The 21,616-nt window shown below is 37.9% G+C and overlaps 1 protein-coding gene across 2 annotated transcripts in view; it reads left to right on the forward strand.

The window, feature by feature from the left end:
* Positions 1 to 21,616, forward strand: part of grm2a (glutamate receptor, metabotropic 2a) — a gene marked incomplete at its 3' end in the record, with an annotated part of 53,486 nt that overhangs the window by 18,498 nt on the left and 13,372 nt on the right. For both annotated transcript variants that reach the window (XM_080423330.1, XM_080423329.1), the window contains exons 2-3: positions 16,998 to 17,339; positions 18,269 to 18,764. In XM_080423330.1, coding sequence (XP_080279456.1) covers positions 16,998 to 17,339; positions 18,269 to 18,764 — 838 coding nt within the window. The remainder of the gene's footprint in view (positions 1 to 16,997; positions 17,340 to 18,268; positions 18,765 to 21,616) is intronic.

Consider the following 21,616-nt stretch of genomic DNA (forward strand, 5'->3'; position numbering starts at 1 on the left):
GAAAATGTGAAAGTTTGAAGTAAAAAATCCTCTAAATTGTACCTAAGTACAGTACTTGAGTAAATGTACTTAGTTACTTTACACCACTGGTCTTATGAACGTCCAGCAACAGCTTGTCAACAGACCTCAGATCCCTGGCTGGGATGAAAGATTCCAGGAGCGCAGCCCATTTAGTGAATTATAAATAAATAAAATCACCTTAAAGTCGATTCTGAAATGAACAGGGAGCCAGTGAAGTGAGGCCAGGACAGGACTAATATTCTCACGTCTTTTAGTACCTGTAAGGAGGCCAGCCGCTGCAGCGCAGCCCTCTATGCCAGTGTATAAGTATAAGGAATTACAATAATCTAATCTGGACGAAATGAAGGGGTGAATTAGCCATCTCCAGTTGATGGCGGGGAAGATACAGTATGAATGAATGAATGAATGAATGAATTTTATTTGTATAGCGCTTTTCCAAACAAAGTTACAAAGTGCTTTACATACATGATTAAAAACCGCAAACATCAGCAAGAGAAATAATAAAATAAGAAAACATAAACAAAAACATAAAAATATAAAATAAAATAAAATAAACGGCATTTAAAATCAGTCCATAAAACAATCCTTAGGAAAAACACTTTATATACAAATGTGTTTTCAAAAGCGATTTAAAAGAGGACACTGACTCTGCTAACCTAAGGTCCGAGGGTAGGGCATTCCAGAGCAACGGTGCCCGGGCCGAAAAGGCCCGGTCCCCCCGTGTGACAAAGTGTGTTGTGGGAGGATCCAGGAGGGCCCAATCCGAGGATCTAAGCTGGCGAACTGGCTCATGAGGTTTTAGCATGTCCACAATGTAACTGGGGGCCAGTCCATGTAGGGCTTTAAAAGTGATCAATAAAATCTTAAAATCTATTCTGTAGCTCACGGGCAGCCAATGTAGGGCAGCCAGGATGGGTGTGATATGCTCTCTTTTCTTTGTGTTGGTGAGTAACCTAGCAGCAGAATTTTGCACCATCTGGAGACGGGATATTGTTTTTTTATTGATACCTGAGTAGAGGGAGTTACAGTAATCTAAGCGGGATGAAATAAAGGCATGTATGACGGTTTCCAGGTCTGCAGTGGATATGAATGATTTTATCTTGGCAATGTTCCTAATCTGGTAGTAGCAGGACTGGACTACTCTTGTGACTTGAGTGTGAAATGAAATGGCTGGGTCAAAAATTACACCTAGGTTATGGGCAGTGAGGGTGATATTTGGAGCTAAAGTGCCAAGTTCAGAGTGGAAGGAGTGGGTGGAATTTGGGGGGCTGAATAAGATGATTTCAGATTTTGTTTCGTTGAGTTGTAAAAAATTCTGGGACATCCATTTTTTGATGTCCGAGAGACATTCAAGCAGGCGGGGTATATTTCCTGTGACACCAGTTTTTAAGGGTATGTACAGCTGTGTATCATCTGCGTAGCTATGAAAATGGATGCCATGGTGACGAATGATGTTGCCAATTGGCAACATGTAGATTGTGAACAGGAGGGGGCCCAAAATCGAGCCTTGTGGAACACCGCATTTAAAAGGAGCCCGTGATGAGGAGGCCTCCCCAATCACGACTGAAAAACTCCTGTCCGTTAGGTACGAGCGAAACCACTCCAAGGCTACCTCATTTATGCCGACCAGGTCTTTCAGGCGTTCGATTAAAATTGAGTGATCGACAGTATCAAAAGCAGAGCTAAGGTCTAAAAGGAATAAAATTGTACAGTCACCAGAGTCCGCATTAATTAAAAGATCATTAGTCGCTTTTAAAAGTGCCGTCTCTGTGCTGTGCAGTGCCCTGAAACGCGACTGAAATTTCTCAAAGACAGAATAAAAATTCATAAAAGTAATCAGTTGCGAGGACACGATTTTTTCTAAGATTTTCGATAAAAACAGCAATTTGGAAATGGGTCTAAAATTATTTAAAACAAGGGGGTCAAGTGATGGTTTTTTTTAAAGCGGTTGGACCAGGGCATTTTTAAAATTTGAGGGAAATATGCCAGTGGACAATGAACAGTTCATAATGGATACTATATGGGGGGCAACAGTCTGTATGTTCTCCTTAAAAAATTTGGTGGGAATGATATCAAGGGGGCATGATGAGGATTTCATGTGTGTGATGATTTCCAAGAGTGTTGCTGTTGTGATTGGGTTGAATGAGGTGAATTGGGAGGGTGGCACTGGACAGTCACCAGGCACTGTTGTTTCAGCAGACAACTGCTGTCTAATTCCCTCTATTTTGTTGGTGAAATGTTGGAGGAACTCTTCGCATTTATCTGGGGAAGCTTCTTGGGGCTGACTGGGTGGTGGGCTAATGACAGATTGGATTGCTTGGAACATTATCCTGGAGTTATGGGCGTGGGAGGCAATTAACTTGGAAAAATAGTCTTTTCTGCCTTTCTGCATTGTTTTTTAATTTCCCTCGTCTGTTCATTTTGCCAAAGAATTGTCTTAGGCTTACCATATTTGATTTTGAATGGGGCAATGGAATCAAGGATATGAGTACATGTGCTGTTAAAATCATTGACTAGGTCATTAACTGAAAGTTGGGCTGGGGCAGTTGGAGGGGAAAGGCAGAGATGAGCTGTAAAAGCCTGTTGGAAGCGCTGGTTGGAATTTGGCTTAAAGGACCGTGAGCGGGAGGACATAGGTGGCTGAGGAGGAATAGAAGGGAGTAAGGTCTGGAAGAGCACGGCTTTATGATCTGAAGGGGGGAAGTCTACAACATCAAAATTGTTCAGGGAGACACCATGGGAAAGAACTAAATCTAAGCTATGTCCTTTTATATGCGTGGGACCCGTTATATGCTGTACCAAATTAAAAGATTCATACAGTGTAATAAAATCAGTCACTAAAGCCGATGACGGACAACAGACATGATAATTAAAATCACCTGAAATTATTATGCGGTCATACTGGGTCATGATAACAGATACAAGCTCAGCGAATTCATCTAAAAAAACAGTGAGTTTAGGAGGCCTATAGATTAAAACACATAAAATGGGTGATTTACCTTTGAGTAAAATGGAAAACATTTCAAAGGAGGAAAACGTGCCAAAGTCAACAATAGTGCATTTGAAAATATCCCTATAAATTATGGCTAGACCTCCAGCACGGCCAGTCAGTCTAGGATGATTAAAACTCAAAAAGTTGGGGGGGCAAGTGTCATTAAGAGTTGACATGTCACCAGGGCTCAACCAAGACTCGGTTATAAAAAATATAATATCTAAATAATTTGACAAGATAAAATCTCTACAAATAAAAGATTTTGAAAACAAGGATCTAACATTTAAAAGGCCCATTGAAAAAGTTGCTGTGGCATGAGGAAGAGGAGTAGCTTCATCGCTGTGACTGCTGGGAATAATTAGGCAATTTATGTTGACATGTTGACCATGTTTTCTGTAATCAGATCTAACGGGACAACGGTTTGTTATTAAAACCGGGATAGTATTGACAATATGTGGTCCAAGTCCAGCTGAAACTTTGTCAGAGGTCGGTGTGGAACCTACGTGGTGGGGACTGGGACCCATCGGACTTCATTTCCTACCGGGCCGGTCATTTCCGGTCATAGCCACGGAGCTGCGAGGTTTGTTAAGGTATGCCTTAACCTTGGCGAGAAGTCTTAGTCTTAAAAAAAAAAGCTGGTTTTAACAATGGAGCTGATGTGTTGTTGATTCGAATTTGAAGGCACTGTCGAAAGTTACACCGAGGTTTTTGGCAGATGAGCGGATATAAGGGGTGAGGGTGTCCGGGATAGCGCAGGGTGAGATAGTGTCATGGCCAAATATTATAATTTCAGTTTTATTTTCATTGAGAGTAAAAAAATGTTTGTCCATCCAGGTTTTGGATAGCACAGGTGTTTTAGGGATAAGGCTGGTGTCGGAAGATAGCAACTTTAGCACGGGAACGCCCCTTGCGCAATGCTAAATCCCCACATTGTGGGTTTAGGATCTCTTGACTAAAATAGGGCCCTATATGTGTGGACCCTTTATGTCCATATATGGAGATATCTGTATCCATGTGTCTGTACCATTTATGCCCATATATGGAGATATCTGTATCTGTGTCTATGTGTGTAGCCTTTATATGGAGATCTCTTTATATGTGTCTGTTTGTACTCTTTATGCCCATATCTGGAGATTCCACCCCATAGATTTCCATAAGAAATCAGTTTGTTGATTTTGGGTTGCTATGGATTGGCTACCCAATATTGCCGGTCAGTGTACTTGGAGGCCAGTCTGACGTCAACTCCTTATTTGGGCAAGGCCTGACACTGAACTCCGGGTGGGCGTGGCTTGTCGTCATAGTGACATCACATTGATGATATACACAGTGACAGACATGTATAAAAGTCTTCACCACCTCCTAGAAGAATCAAATAATTGAAAGTCATTTTCACTGGAACAGTCACTGGTTGTGTTCTCTTACAAAGGAAGTGATTTATTTAGTTGTTTACACTTTTATTCTCAGTGCGTAGAAATGGCGTCTGCCAGCAGTCTCCTGTCTGAAGAGCAGTTCCTGTGTTGTATCTGTATGGAGGTGTTCACTGATCCAATCACCACTCCATGTGGACACAACCACTGCAAAGTCTGTATCACACGTTACTGGGACACTAATGCTGAGTGTAAGTGTCCACTATGTAACAAAGCCTTCCATAAGAGGACAGAATTCTCTGTTAATAAACTTCTGTCAGAGATGGCCGATCAGTTCAGGAGTCACAAGTTGAAAGAAGAATATGGAGCAAAGACAGAGGCTGAAGTTCAGCAGATGATCCAGGAAAGACGACTAAAGATTCAGGAGGTCAAACGCTCAGAAGAGCTCAGCAGGAAAGTCGAGTTGAGGAGGATCCAGCAATATGAGGTGGATGTAACTCTGGACCCTGATACAGCAAATCGCTACCTAATCCTGTCAGAGGATGGAAAACAAATGAGTTATGGAAACCCCTTGGGTCTGGCAAACATATGGAACGCATTGATCTCTCGGTGTCGTCACCCACCGAACACAAAGAGATTCTCTAGAGGTCCCAATGTCTTAGGAAAACAAAGCTTCTCCTCAGGAAGGTTTTACTTTGAGGTTCAGGTTACAGGGAAGACTGGGTGGGGTTTAGGAGTGGCCAGAGAGTCCATCAACAGGAAAGGACCAGTCATACTGAGTCCCGACAATGGTTACTGGACTATAGGGTTGATGAATAGAAATGAGTACCTTGCAGGTGCTGATGCTTATGTCCTCCTCCCTGTAAGAGAGGAGATCCAGAAAGTGGGAGTGTTTGTGGATCATGAGGAGGGTCTGGTCTCCTTTTATGATGTGGAGACCAGAGTTCATCTCTACTCTTTCACTGGCTGCACCTTCACTGAGAAACTCTTTCCATACTTCAGTCCATGTTTTAATGATGATGGTAGAAACTCTGCTCCTCTGATCATCTCTCCTGTCAACAAAGAAGAAGAACAGCATGGAGTTTAAATAATCAGTAAATTGGACATGTCATTATAGGCAGAAGACATTAAAAACAAATACAAAATAATAAAACAGTAAAAAAAACATGAAACAAAATGCATTTACACAAGTACTTAACACAATTTTGAGGTATTTTTGAGCGGTGTAGCCGCTCCTATAAGTGGGTTTGGGACCGTCGTGAAAATTTGTCTTTCGCTGTACTGTGATTGGCTGACTCTATTCACACCCTTTGCTCAGTACTGTGATTGGCTAGCTAAGTTAGGGGTGTACAATGGTTGGTCCACAATATTTTCTTCCATCACTTCTTCCATCACTGTGATGACCACTGTGACCACACCACCCACTTCACACTGGGTGTCATTTTTGGGCGGTGAAACCGCCCCTATATGTGAGGTTTGGACATCGACATTCGCTGGACTGTGATTGGCCACCATTGTACCCCCCCACCCATTGTACCCCCCCAGTCCTGCGCTGTGAGTGATTGGCCACCATTGTACCCCCCTAACCCTGCACCGTGATTGGCCAATCACAGTCTATTCAGGACTGTGATTGGCTAGTGAAACATGACACATGTGCATAGCCCTATAAATAGGACTATGCACTTAAAAAAAAACACATTTATGGTTTTTTTTAAGTTAGGGGTGTACAATGGTTGGTCCACAATATTACTTTTCTTTAAGTGAACTTCCATCACTGTGATGACCACTGTGACCACACCGCCCACTTCACACTGGGTGTGATTTTTTACTTTACTGGAGTACTTCCAGTATTCAGTACTTTTACTTCTACTCCACTACATCTCCGAGGAAAATATTGTACTTTTACTCCACTATTATTTGACAACTTTAATTACTAGTTACTTTTTAGATTTTGATTATTATCGCGAAACACACTAATCAGCTATATACATTTCGGCCATTTGAAAATATCAGATCTACCAGCTCACACATTGTGAGCTTGTAAATCTGCTATTTTCCCAAAAAATTGTGAACGTTTTTAACTTGTGAAATGGGACATTATGCCCCAGAGTACTTTAACTTTTGATACCAATACTTTTGTACTTTTACGCAAGTAATTTTTTTATTCACTTGTAACGTATTTTTACATTGCAGTATTGATACTTTTACTTAAGTAAAACATGCGAGTACTTTTCCCACCACTGCACATCACAGCTTTACGGGTGTAAAACAGAGATGGGGAAATTATTATTTTTTATTACCAACTCCATCATTTGAGTATTTTTCAGGAAAGGGCAGAATTATAGAGCTAGAAGGAAAGAATAAGAAAACAGCTACAAATACTCAATTATTCCTGATATGATGGCAGTGAAATACATGTATAAAAAAAGCAATGGCATGATACAGTCAAAATGGCAGCTACACATAATAATAATATATGGTAACGGATATAATGGTTTGTCCGATATCTGAGTCAATATTTTGATCTATTATGTGAATCAATGTCCAAAACTGTTACTTTTCACCATGTAAATTCAAAAACATAAAAAGTTGCAGATCTACAATCTCTAAACGCGTCGCTTCGCGCCGCGTTTAGAGCTTGTAGATCTGCTACTTTTGATGTTTTTATGTGACTCTGTAGTATGATCAAGTATAGGGTGTTAATTTACAAAGAAAACACAAAAGGTTTGGAGATAAGAGGTTTCTGCCTGACAGCAACAATATGGTAATGGATATAATGGCTTGTCCGATATCTGAGTCAATATTTTGACCCATTATGTCAATCAATGGTTAATGTACCCAAGTGAAAAAAAAATATACTAAATATATTTTTCAGAAGTATACTTAATATACTATTTTTGTACTTTTTATAAATGACATTTAAATTGTCTTATTTTGGAAAGACTTAAGTAGTACTTAGTATATTAAAAGTTGAACTAAATATATGCTAAAACATATCTTTAATATACTTTTATGTACTTTCCCCCCCCAAAAAATACAATTTAATTACAAATGTACTTATCTGAAGTACAATTGCTGAAGTATACTTTCATTACATTTATAGTGCATTACAAATACATATCAAGTACTAAATAAATATATATAGAGTATATAGCAATTATACTTAAAATATACAATCAATGTATTACAAATGTACTTGGAGTATAAAATAAATGAATGTGAAGTATACTTTTAATAGTTTCAAGTATACTATCAATTTAATAATAAAGTATTTAAACTACAATCCAAATGTGCTAAAATATACTTTCAATGTAATAATAATGTATTTAAACTACAACTCAATTTAACTAAATGTACAGTTAGTTAATTTAGAATATACTATTATTACATTGAAAGTATATTTTAAGCATAATTGCTATGTACTCTATATTTATTTATTTAGTACTTGATATGTATTGGTAATACACTATAAATTGAATGATAGTACACTTTAATGACATCAGCAAAACTGTACTTCAGATACTATAAGTATATTTGTAATTAAATTGTATTTTTTTGGGAGGGGAAAGTACATAAAAGTATATTACAGATATGTTTCAGAATATCTTTAGTTCAACTTTTAATATACTAAGTACAACTTAAGTCTTTCCAAAATAATACAATTTAAATTTGGGATAATAATGCATTTAAACTACAACTCAAATTAACTAAAAGCACACAGTTAGTGAATGTAAAATATACTATTATTACGTCGAAAGTATATTTTAGCACATTATTGTCATAGTTTAACTACATTATTATTACATTAATAATGTACTTGAAACTTTTAAAATTATACTTAAAATTCATTGTTTTAACACTCCAAGTACATTTGTAATAAATTGATAGTATACTTGCAACTATTAAAAGCATACTTCAAATTAATTTATTGTATACTCCAATTATATTTGTAATACATTGATAGTATACTTGACACTTTTAAAAGTATACTTCAAATTCATTGTTTTAACACTCCAAGTATATTTGAAATAAATTGATAGTATACTTGAAACTATTAAAAACATACTTCAAATTCATTTATTTTATACTCCAAATATTTTTGTAATACATTGATAGTATATTTTAAACATAATTTCTATATACTCAGTATATAGTTATTTAGTAATCGATATGTATTGGTATTGCACTATAAATGTAATGATAGTATACTTTAATGATCATCAGCAAAAGTGTACTTGAGATACTGTAAGTATATTTGTAATTAAATTGTATTTTTTGGGGGGCAAAAGTACATAAAAGTATATTAATGATATGTTTTAGCATATCTTTAGTGCAACTTTTAGTATATTAAGTACAACTTAAATGTTTCCAAACAACATCATTTAAATTGAATTTTATAAAAAGTACAAATGAGTATATTCAATATACTTCTGAGAAATGAAATTTAATATGTTTTCAAAATTAACCTACACGAATGGAAGAGCAATGTAACGTGGAGGCTTGTGGTTTAGTTGTCTGTAAGAGCCATGACAATTCTCGGTTGGTGCAACCATCAACAACACACTCACGTTATATGCAAGGATGGGAAAAGGGGAGAGAGACTGACTAAACAAACAGACATTTACACTCATGGTTTTACTAACAAATTACATAAAATACCATAAATCACCAAATAGCACCACAACAAAACACTAAAATCAATGACCCATAGCATAACCCCACTACGCAATCCCATATTCAAATAATAACACAAATAGGAACAATAACACACATTTCCCAGCTTGCACTGGGGCGCATGCTGGGAAATGGACTTCCTCTAGCCACCATAAATGTAATGATAGTATACTTTAATGACATCAGCAAAAGTGTACTTCAGATACTGTAAGTATTGTAATTAAAGTATATATATATGTATATTTGATTAAATTAAAATGTGCTTTTCAAAAGTGTATTCATATAATGTTTAATTTTTGTTTAACTTAAGTACATTTAATGTTAAATATATTTTAAATTATTATAGTATATGTGCTTTTACAGTATATTTATAGTAGATTATCCTCAATATGCATTTATTTTAAGATATACTATAATATGCTTATTAAAAATATACTTTTCACAAAAACTATTTAAAATATGTTCAAGTATATATTTTTGTAAGTATGTTAAAGTCTATTTTATTGAAGTTTCACTTAAGTACTACTTCCTAAAAGTACACTTTTCTTTAGTGCATTTATAGTATAAGGCTGAAAGAATATACCGAAAAAGCATTATACTTAAAGTTTGCTTTAGTATACTTTTTAAGTATACTATTTTGAATATGTTCCTGGATGCTATTAGTAATATACTTCTTAATATTATACTTGTAATATACTTGTTTTAAAGTGCATTCAATATATATTTCTACAAAGCACATTAAATACTAACATAAATTAATTTGTAATTTAGCACATTTCTTTTTAAGTTTACTAATGTGCTTTGTAGAAATATATATTAAATGCACTTTAAAACAAGTATATTACAAGTATAATGTTAAGAAGTATATTACTAATAGCATCCAGGAGTAATGTACTTCTTAAAATTATACTTGTAATATACTTGTTTTAAAGTGCATTCAAAATGTATTAGCACATTAGTGAACTTTTTTTTTTAAATGCTAAATTACAAATTAATTTATGTTAGTATTTAATGTGCTTTGTATAAATATATATTGAATGCACTTTAAAACAAGTATATTACAAGTATAATGTTAAGAAGTATATTACTAATAGCATCCGAGAACATATTCATAAATAGTATACTTATAAAGTATACTAAAGCAAACATTAAGTATAATGCTTTTTCAGTATATTTTTCCAGCCTTATACTATAAATGCACTGATGAAAAGTGTACTTTTACGAAGTAGTACTTGAGTGAAATTTCAATAAAATAGGCATTAACATACTTACAAAAATATATACTTGAACATATTTTAAATAGTTTTTGTGAAAAGTATACTTTTAATAAGCATATTATAGTATATCTTAAAATAAGTGCATATTGAGGATAATTAGCTATGAATATACTTTAAAAGCACTTAAAATATAATAATTACAAATATATTTAACATTAAATGTACTTAAGTTAAACTAAAATTAAACAGTATATGAATAGACTTTTGAAAAGTACATTTTTATTGAATTAAATATATATTTTTGTTTAGTTCACTTTTAACAAATGTGCTAAATGACAAATTAATTCATGTTGACATTTAATGTGCATTGTAGAAATATATTTTTGAATGCACTCTGATTATATTTGCTAAATATATTTTTGCAAAAATGCATTGTTAGTATGCTTTGACAAAAGTTCAAATTGACAATTAACATACTTATTGTGCTAAAAGTATACTTTAGCACAAAAAAAATACATTTTTTTTTCACTTGGGGTGCTATATCTGGGACAGTGGACCATGGCAGAACAATATGGTTAATGTTCTATATGGGCCCTATTCTATAGTCCAGACTGGCTAAACCCACTAATTGAGGATTTAGGAGTGCGCAAGGGGCGTTCCCGTGCAAAAGTTGGTATTTTGGGACACCTGCCTTACCCGCAAAACACCTGCACTGTATACCCGATAGTTTATCTGTGCATTAACTCATATCCTGCCAATCGCGCATTAATGCGATCTAATAAATAGCGCGCTTGTCCGCCAAGATTGCATTAATGCGATCTAGTGATTAATTGGGGTTTATATCTCTGATCGCGCTATTCTGCTTATTTTTCATTCTAGGTTTCGAGTTCCACTTACTTCACCCACACTGGGATCCGGTTTCATGACTCGGGTTCCGTTTCCGGTTTAAATTTTTTTCCCCCAGTCATTTTCGGCCAGAATAGGGAAAAACACTCTGCTATTACTGATGTATTTCTGATTGAATGAATGCTTCTGTAATGTTAGTCAGCACCGCACCGTAGATAATGGATTATTGTGCTTCCTAAAATAGATGCTGGGTTTTCAGCCTTTGCTTCACACCTCATTAAAACAATTATGACATTTTGGATAATTGCAATGATCCATTATGCCAAGCCTAATCAAAAAGTTTTGATTCATCACACTGCTAGTGTTGTTACAGTTAAACTGCATTGTCAGTGATTTTCTGCTGAGCTCGGAAACCTCAGAGGAAAATCACTTTTGAAATATTAAAGGGGAAATCCACCCATTTTCAATATTTAACTATGTCATTAATATAGCATAAAGGAGTTGTGTGGAAATAAGAAAAAATTTAAAAAAAAAATTAACATTGCAAAAAAATTTAACATTGCAAAAAAATTAACATTGCAAATTACACCATGATGAGTCATCACAGTGTAATTTGCAATGTTAATTTTTTTGCAATGTTAAATTTTTTTGCAATGTTAATTTTTTTTTTAATTTTTTCTTATTTCCACACAACTCCTTTATGCTATATTAATGACATAGTTAAATATTGAAAATGGGTGGATTTCCCCTTTAACCACTCTCTAATAATTCATCTTGCAACAAAAGCACAGAATGTTTTGTGGCCGTGTCTTCAACTCATGCAACTCAAATTACACATAGAAATACATAATTCATCATAAGTCATTTGAATCATAAGCTTGAGAAGGTGCAGGGCTGAGTTCTTAGCTTATTAAGCCTACCATTTTTCAAATTCATTTTGCCCAGGTCCATTTAGAATTGTACAATCAAATATGTATAAATATGTACTTTATACTGTATATCTATAATAAAAATTTCACAAAGTCCCTAACCATTCACACATGCAGTATTCATAGTATATACATAAAAGTTTAAAAGTCCCACACTAAATGTGAATGTGATTAAATATACTTTATTTGAGATCCTGCACTGACATCTGAAGAAGTGGTATTATGTATTGCTGAGATATTTCAGTATAGGCTGTACAGTATGATGCAAATATGATGAAACACAGATCACACGCTCACTTATGCTGACTGTGTCAGATCTCAGGTTTAGGACACTCCCAAGGTCAATCTCATGCATTTCTCAGATGCAGTTTGATGTGGAACAAAGTACACTCAGTTGGCCCTGTGTTTACCTTGATTACTGTAAATCGCTCTGGATTAAGAGTGTCTGCTAAATGCCTACATTGTAAATGGTAGAGGGCATCCAAGGTCAAGGACTGCACTCTTATCTGTTTAAAAGGCTTGAAATGACATCAAATGCAGTCCAACTATTATTCAGCAATTCGTTCGTTGTTTCAAATATATTTATCGATTTAAAGGCTTTTCTGCCTTTATTTTTATAGTGGAGATGGACAGGAAACAGGGAGAGAGAGATATGCAGAAAAGATCGTCAGGATCGGTCATACTGATCGCTCTAACCCAGAGGTCTTCAACAGGGGGTCCTTGACCCCTAGGGGGTCCGTGGAGGTACTGCAGGGGGTCCGCGAAATTGTTGTTTGATTAAACAATATTTTTGTTTGAAAAAAATAAAACATTTTTTTTTCTTTTTTTTCCCCAAAATGTCAAATTGTCTTTAAACATAACATGAATCCATAGCAAACAGATAAATGGAGGCACAATGCACAATAACATGGTATGTTTATACATATTTTGTAGAGATTTTTTATTTTGCACACCTACTGGGGCAGGTGCGTATAGGAGCAGGCAATATAGAACACAATTGTATACATAAATATACAATATATGTGGTAGCCCCCCCTACCTTACGAGGTAGGGGGTCCCTGCTCCATCTCCCCATCAGTTTGGGGGTCCCTGGCCTGAAAAGGTTGAAGACCCCTGCTCTAACCTAAAAATAGAGAGTATGCGCATGCATCACTTTTCCACCAGAACACGCCCCCCCCACCCACCCGTTGTTTTTTGCCACTCAGTAAGCGTTCCCGCATAACTTCCAGGTACGATGATGTCACGTGCATAACCTCTATATCACCTTTTTTTTAATAATGAATACAATTTAATTTTGGCCAATCTGTATGGCAGAGTATGCTAACACAATATAACTTATACATGTGGGGTGGTTGTATTTAGTCTCCCTGCTCTTCTATTGAGACATTTAGATTGTGTCAAAGGTCATGTCTCACCTATAGACACATGGATCTGACACAAATTTTGACCTGATGGTCAAGATCCAATTTGTCCCCAGAGCAAGCAGGCAGGCTCTATTAACTCAATGGTAATTAAAAAAAGCAGGAAACCGGGTTCAAATCCGGGGTAGAAGAGGAAAGTTACAAGTTTAGTCAAACTTTAGTTAAACTGGATAACTGGACAGCTTATATGAGAAAATCTATTTTCGGCTGAAAGATTAAGCCTTACTTTATGTATCACTTGTCAGTTGCCACATTAGATCTAGTCTGCTTTTTTATACCGAGGAGAGCAAACACGATGCTACCAGCTGTCTCACCACATGTTGAGGGAGGTTGTCAAGACGGGTTAAGGAAGAGAGTTGTTTTTGGATGATGGTACATAGCAATATGTTTATTAGCCTATCTGCATAATCAGGGTGTCTAGCAAGCTTAGAGAAACCTCAAGGGAAGCTAACTTTTGAAATGTTAACATCTATACCGTCACCCCCTCCTCCTCTCTCTCCCCGGTCTCCCCGCTTTCTCTCTTTGCAAGATGTATTATGCATGTCATTATAGGCTGAATATTTTCAAGAATCTTCCACAAATAACGCTAATAGCACATCTACGCGCTCACAGTGTGTTGCGGTGCAATGCACTGTGAGCACGAAGGTATTCATTGCACGATGAAGTATACTGTATAGGGCTTAAGTGGTAAATGGTGCATTTATATAGCGCTAAAGCGCTTGACATAGATTGTGCATTACATTCACCCATTCACACACACGACACATTCATACACCGATGGCGGAGGAAACCATACAAGGCACCAACCTGCTCATCTGGAGCAATTAGGGGTTCAATGTCTTGCTCAAGGACACTTCGACACTATCGAACTGGGAACCTCACGGTTATCCGGCCGTTCTACCGGCCACTCTACCCCTGGGCCACTGCCGCCCCAATATACAGCAGATATACACAATTAATATACAACAGAGGAGTCACAATTAACTCAATTGTTGCAGTGGCAAATCAGTATTGCCACTGTATGATCCATGTACTCCCCTTCAGCTCACTATAGAGAGAAGAGTCATTATCAGTTATCTTCACATGTTCAGCTCTCCTCCATTATAGCATGCCTTGCATTGCATTTAGGGAGCAGGGGAAAAGAATATGAGCTATAACTCGCGTTAGTTCATGCAGGACACGGTAGGGAGTCGTATACTTGCCCCCGCTGTGATCAGCTGTCTTCTGATTGTTTTCGATCAGCCATGCTTTTCTACACACCAATCACAGTTCTGCTGATTGTGCCAAATCAGCCACGCTTTTCTACACTCCAATCACAGCTCACGCTCTTCAACATGGTCCCTTTAATCCATTAAGACCGGGAAAGCATCTGTGTCATTTTTAGATTTCTTTGGTGGCACTGAGTACTGCTCCCGCTACAATGGGAAAACATAGCACAGGCTGACTAAATAAGTGATTTAAACGGTTGTTTCACCCCGTCCTAAAACGATTACTTCAATCCTCAAACATCTGTTGGTTTCGGGGAATGCCTTTACTTGTTGGATACGATGTGGCGAAAAAGGGTGATCCACAGACCGTTTGCCGGTGTTCTATCGCTGCCGGTAGCCAATACAGTGGGACCTCATCTTGGAGCTGTATTAGCGGAGGGAGAGGTCCGTAATGGGGCTTAATTTGCCTCTGAGATGTAGTGGAGTAGTAAAAGTAAAAGTACTGAAAATTGGAAATACTCCAGTAAATTGAAAACACCTCAAACGTGTACTTAAGTACTTTACATGTACATGTAACATGTACTTTACTTGAGAACATGTTACCCCACTGGTTATTGCACATGAAATACACGTGAAATAGGCTCTCTCCTTCTCTTGCTCCCTCTCTCCCTGTCTCCCCTCACCCTCTCCCTCCCTCCATCTCTCCAGCCAAATTCCAATACTCTAACACACTCGCACACTCAACTGGCGTCCTCCACTCACGCCTCAGTAGTTACGCCTCCGAGCGAGGAGGTGAGGATTAGACTCGGATCCGGAGGAATTAAGCAGGTTGCACTGAGAGCCACATCCCAATACTCCATGTTCTGCCTGCTTACCTCTTCCCTCCTCCACATGTTGTACATGTTGTACAACATGACACTGTATTTCTATATGAATTGAGCTGTTTGATATGCATTCTTCTCCCACTCTCATGCACAACAAACAGCATGATTCTGTAAATAAAGATCAAACCATGCTTGAAAGTGTTGCGTCAGTAGGTTTGAGCACTTATTCAGACTACTGCACTATCAACATTTGTAGAATCCTAGCAGTTTGGGGCGGCCATAGCTGAGTGGTTAGTGAGCCTGCCTAAGGAGCCAGAGGCCCTGGTTGCCCAAGGTTCGATTCCAGCATATGTGTCGATGAAATGAAATTTGTCCCTGAGCAAGACTCTAAACCCCTAATTGCTCACAGGTTCTCATTGGAAACAAGACCGCAAGGACTTAATTGAACGACCTGTTAAAAAAAAGGAATTATCCTTATACAGTTGTCAAGGTCACAGCTGTCTGTCTGTTTGTTTGACTTTCACAGTTGTTTTTTTGTCTTGTTTCTTTTTTACACATTAACCGTGACATCCCTATTTCTTTTAAGTCTTCAAAAATAGGTATTATAGCAGATCTTTACAAGATCTTATAGTGATGGAGCATGTGGCATGGGTGGAACATCTCCCCTTTTTCTTTGCAAGCCCCTTTAGACCTGAGGCCGATTATAAAAACGTCTTCTAAATCTTTTTCTGAAAAACTTAAAAATACAAAATAAATTATGTTGCTATATATAGCAACAACTAATGTGACTCAGATGCTGTCCCGAATTGAAAGGTATAACATGGACTAGACTAGAGCAAGTATGAGCTCTGTTATATTTTACATTCCAGCCTTTTCAATGAATGATATTGGAATTCAAGGTACCGTGCTGTGAGAAAGCTGGTACTTGCTATATGTAGATGTAGATGTAGTGATTAGTCTGGCTCCCCTTAGGCTTGTAGGGAAGTGCCTGGAGCAAGAGCCAGTTGTTGCTTATCCACACTGTGCATAGCATCACAACACTGACAAAACGCACACAAAAAGATAAGTTTGAGGATTCTTTGATTCTTTGATTATCTGTTTCCGTCCGTCCGTCTGTCCGTTACTCTATAGAGTAACTGTGGATTGTAGGCTACCGTATCTCCTGATATTCCCATATTCCTGATATTCCTTCAGAATCTTGTCACACTATCAGCAGGAGTAGCCTATAGGCAAGTTGTCAAAAGCCCAGCAGGGATCCGGTTAAGCGTAAGAAACTGATCTGTGCAATACTGATTGCATCGGCATGACCAGCAAGCTTTTGTTATAGTCCATTTATTGTATTCACTTGACTAAATCACTGCAGCTGATATGGGTTTGAATTGTTTGTTAAACTTGCCATTTATTAAAATAAAACATCAGAATTGTATACATACTGCATAAGATAGATGTTAATGAAGTAAATCTACAACAACCTGTTGTATGTACCCTTCATTCTCAGGTGGCCAACCTGCTCCGGCTCTTCCAGATCCCTCAGATCAGCTACGCCTCCACCAGCGCCAAGCTCAGCGACAAGACCCGCTACGACTACTTCGCCCGCACCGTGCCGCCCGACTTCTACCAGGCCAAGGCCATGGCCGAGATCCTGCGCTACTTCAACTGGACCTACGTGTCCACCGTGGCGTCGGAGGGCGACTACGGCGAGACGGGCATCGACGCCTTCCAGCAGGAGGCGCGCGCCCGCCAGATCTGCATCGCCACGTCCGCCAAGGTCAGCCGCTCCATGAGCCGCTGGAGCTACGAGAACGTGATCCGCTCGCTGCAGCAGAAGAGCAACGCCAAGGTACATATATGACAATGACAATGTACTGTATATTGTCATTGGATAATTGTGTTTGTGTGTGTATATGTATGTACAGTATGTATGTATACAGTGGTGGAAAGTAACTAAGTACATGTACTCAAGTACTGCACTTAAAGGTAGGGTAAGTGATTTACATTGGTTAAAATAAGTGTTAAATAGCTCTATATTCTGCTAGTACTCATTGCTATAGAGTGTTTGTTCAGTAAAAGGAGTCTCCCATGTCTCTCCAGCTCTTTATTAAACAGAAAATGCATTTTCAGCGCTCTCTCCTGATTGGCTTAAATGTTGTCACCTACCTGAAAATGTACTATATTCTGTTTACTAAAGAGCTGGAGAGACCCCTGTGACCATCGACCGAACAAACGCTCTGTAGCAATGATTACCATCAGAATATAGTACTTTAAACTTTTCAACAAAACAAAAAAAATTACCTAAAATATCACTTAACCTTTTACTACTACATTTAAGTACAATTTTGAGGTATTTGTTACTTTACTTGAGTGTTTCCAATATCAAATGCTTTAACCACTTAACTTTAACTTAATACTTAACTTTAACTTAATACTTTAACTACATTAACCACCCAGCCCTAAATACATTTCGGCCATTTGAAAATAGCCGATCTACAAGCTCACAATGCGTCGCGAGGCGACGCATTGTGAGCTTGTAGATTGTCTATTTTCAAAAGATTTGTATACATTTTACACATTTGGAAACTTTTTAAATGGGACATTCTACATAATGAGTACTTTAAGTACATTTTGATGCCAATAGTTTTGTACTTTTACTCTCAAGTACATTTTGAATTCCGGAGTTTTACTTGTAACAGAGTATTTCTATATTGCAGTATTGATACTTTTACATAAGTAAAAAAATGTGAGTACTTTTTTCCACCACTGCGTTCCAAGGTGGTCATCCTCTTCACGCGCAGCGAGGACGCCCGCGAGCTGCTGGTGGCGGCCAACCGCATGAACGTCTCCTTCACCTGGGTGGCCAGCGACGGCTGGGGGGCGCAGGAGAGCGTGGTGAGGGGCAGCGAGGCCGTGGCGGACGGCGCCTTCACCATCGAGCTGGCCTCGTACCCGCTGCCCCACTTCAACGACTACTTCACCGGCCTGCACCCGTACAACAACACGCGGAACCCCTGGTTCCGGGAGTTCTGGGAGAACCAGTTCCAGTGCAGCCTCCACGACCTGGGCTGCGGCAAGCACTCGCTGCGGGAGGTGCCGTTCGAGCCCGAGTCCAAGATCATGTTCGTGGTGAACGCCGTCTACGCCATGGCCACGGCCCTGCACAACATGAGACAGGCCCTGTGTCCCAACTCCACCAAGGTCTGCGAGGCTCTGAAGCCGGGCAACGGCCGGAAGTTTTACCGGGACTACATTCTCAAGGTCAAGTTTGATGGTGAGTGAAAATGTTTGCTGGATATTACGATGCATTTTTTTTTTACCAGAGGCAAAGTGACTGTTCTGATAGCAGCTTCTTTTATTTATGATGTGTTTTTCCATGTCTGTTCCCTTTAACTCATTAAGACCGGGAAAGCATCTGTGTCATTTTAGATTTTAACCACTTTAACCATTATTTTATACTTTGGTTATTCAAAAATAGCAGATATACCAGCTCACAGCGCGGCACTTGTGAGCTTGTAGATCTGCTATTTTTGAAAAATTATGATATGTATTGAATATATATATTTTTTTTTAAGCGAACATTTGTAACTAATTTTTTTTTGCTTCTGGGGATCCCTGGAACTAAATATTTTGAGATGGGGGTCCAAATACATATAATTTTGGGGGTCCTTGACATGAAAACGTATGAGAACCACTGATATTATAGCGACATAAAGTGTTTCAGAGAACTGTAGCAGATCTACAAGCTCATAGCCGCGCTATGAGCTTGTAGATCTGCTATTTTTGAATAGCCCAAAGAAATCTAAAAATGACACAGATGCGTTCCCTGGTCTTAACGGCTTAAATAAACCCCAGTATGATATCTTGTAATCTGAGCCAAATGCCCTGCATGCACGCTGCCAGATTTGATTATATCAATTTAGATTCATTGTACCAATTCATTTAAATGTGGAAACAGCGAAAGCGACTAGGATGTTTTTCACATCACAGTTGACGATAATAAGACCTAGTTATGATTCAATTTGCAAGAGATGAAACGACTGCTAGAGCCTTCACGCTCGGAGGCTCATTTTGTCACGCATCTCGACTCAAGTGTGAAGAATGGGAGGGATCCTCCTCAACCTGAGCCGTTGTAGAGAAAGATCACACATGCAGGGCAACATCTTTAAAATAATGGTCATTGATGATGATGATGCTATTGGTTAACCCATTAAAACCGGGAACGCGTCTGTGTAACCACTTGAACCGTTATTTTATACTTTGGCTATTCGAAAATAGCAGATATACAAGCTCATAGCCGCGCTATGACCTTGTAGATCTGCTATTTTTGAAAAATCTTGGAAATTTGTGCAAATCTTTGAATATATATATTATTTTTTAAAGCAAACTTTTTTTTAACTCAAATCTTTGCTTCTGGGGGTCCCTGGAACAAAATATTTTTAGATGGGGGTCCGCTGCCAAATACATATCATTGGGGGCCCTTGACATGAAAAAGTTTGAGAACCACTGATATTATAGCAACATACGTTTTTTTTTAAACTGTTAAAAACTGATTTAGAAGACATTTGTAAAATCCCCCAGAAGATTTGAGTTACACATATTCGCTTTAAAAATATATATATTCAAAGACTCGCACACATTTTCATGATTTTTCAAAAAATAGCAAATCTACAAGCAACTCGGTGCCGCGCTATGCGCTTGTATATCTGCTATTTTTTAATAGCCAAAGTATAATAAAATGGTTAAAGTGGTTAAAATCTACAATGACAGATGCTTTCCCGTTCTTTAATGGGTTAAACCACAAAAATTGATTCAAAACACTTACCATAACATTTATAAATATGTATCTTATGCATATGAATGAACACACTGTCGTGGATAATATAGAGCTAGTGAATGAAAAGTGCTGACTGCTGCTTGTACTGCAACTGAGCTTATCGTTGTCTCATTGTTAGAATTCAAATATTGATAAAGCCATAAGGGTAAACCAGAGCTATATAGTCATGGAAATACCAATAGTACTATACTACTAGCCTGGCATTGGCCAGGCTGATAACGTGGACTGGATTCACTCACTCACACGTTGATACCGTGGTCCGTGGAGGAACGTGTGAGTGAGTGAATCCACGTTATCAGTCTGGCCAACAATGCCAGGCTGCTGTACTACTATCTGAAAAGATCAGATCGTATTACATGTCTAAAATGATCCAGTTTCCTCAGGGAGGCAGGACTTCTTTAGGTTCTAAACACGTGAGTGGGTAAGAAAAAACATGCCAAATATGATCCTTTATTTATATTATAAATAATGTTTAATCGCTGTCTATGATTAAAGAATAAAAATGTATGACTTGCTATATACAAACCAGGGACCGCTCTGCACTGAAATGTAAAGTGATATCAGCATCAACCTAATGAAATTAAGTCATTTATAATAATATCTAAAATGCTTTTTATTTCAGCTCCAAGTTTATTTAGAAAAGGAACATTTTGGAACGTTTTAGATAAAGTAAGCAGTTACTATTTGAACAACTTTCCAATGTCTCTGTGAAATTCTCATTCCAGAGTAAATTGTCACAACATGTGGTCAAAGAAACCAGAATTACCCTTTCTGGCTTCAATTATGTAGATTCACGATGTGCACCTGCGTCCCTCTCTCTCGCAGTCAGTGTTCAATCTGGAGACAAGAGGAGAAGATTGTCGGGAGAGGCATATGTCATACACATACACCTTTCTTAGCGCTAGGAAGGAAACACAATCAATCCACACTGTCAAATTGAATCAATGTAAAAAACACTGAACATAATGATTAAACCTCGTTTACAGTTTGTAGAAAAAAACACACCGGAGGAGTAGAAATAGTGGCACTAAAAACATATATATTGTGCTATTATAATTCACTATAATACTCTAACGTGCTTTGCCTTCATCACAGCTGATAAAAGCTTTATGCCGAAACGTGTTAACAGCCTGGAGCAGCACATTACAAAATGTGAACCTGACCTAAAAGTTTGGATTTTTTATTTTGGAGTTCCGCTATTTCCACTCATGTGGTTTTGTTGCTAATGGTGTTGTTGTTTTCTACATAGTATGCAGAGCACCCACAGCCTCGGAGGCAATCAAAGGAAG

This window comes from Gymnoscopelus braueri (genome assembly GCF_963280865.1).
Source record: "Gymnoscopelus braueri genome assembly, chromosome: 3".
In the NCBI taxonomy this organism is placed as follows: Eukaryota; Metazoa; Chordata; class Actinopteri; order Myctophiformes; family Myctophidae; genus Gymnoscopelus; species Gymnoscopelus braueri.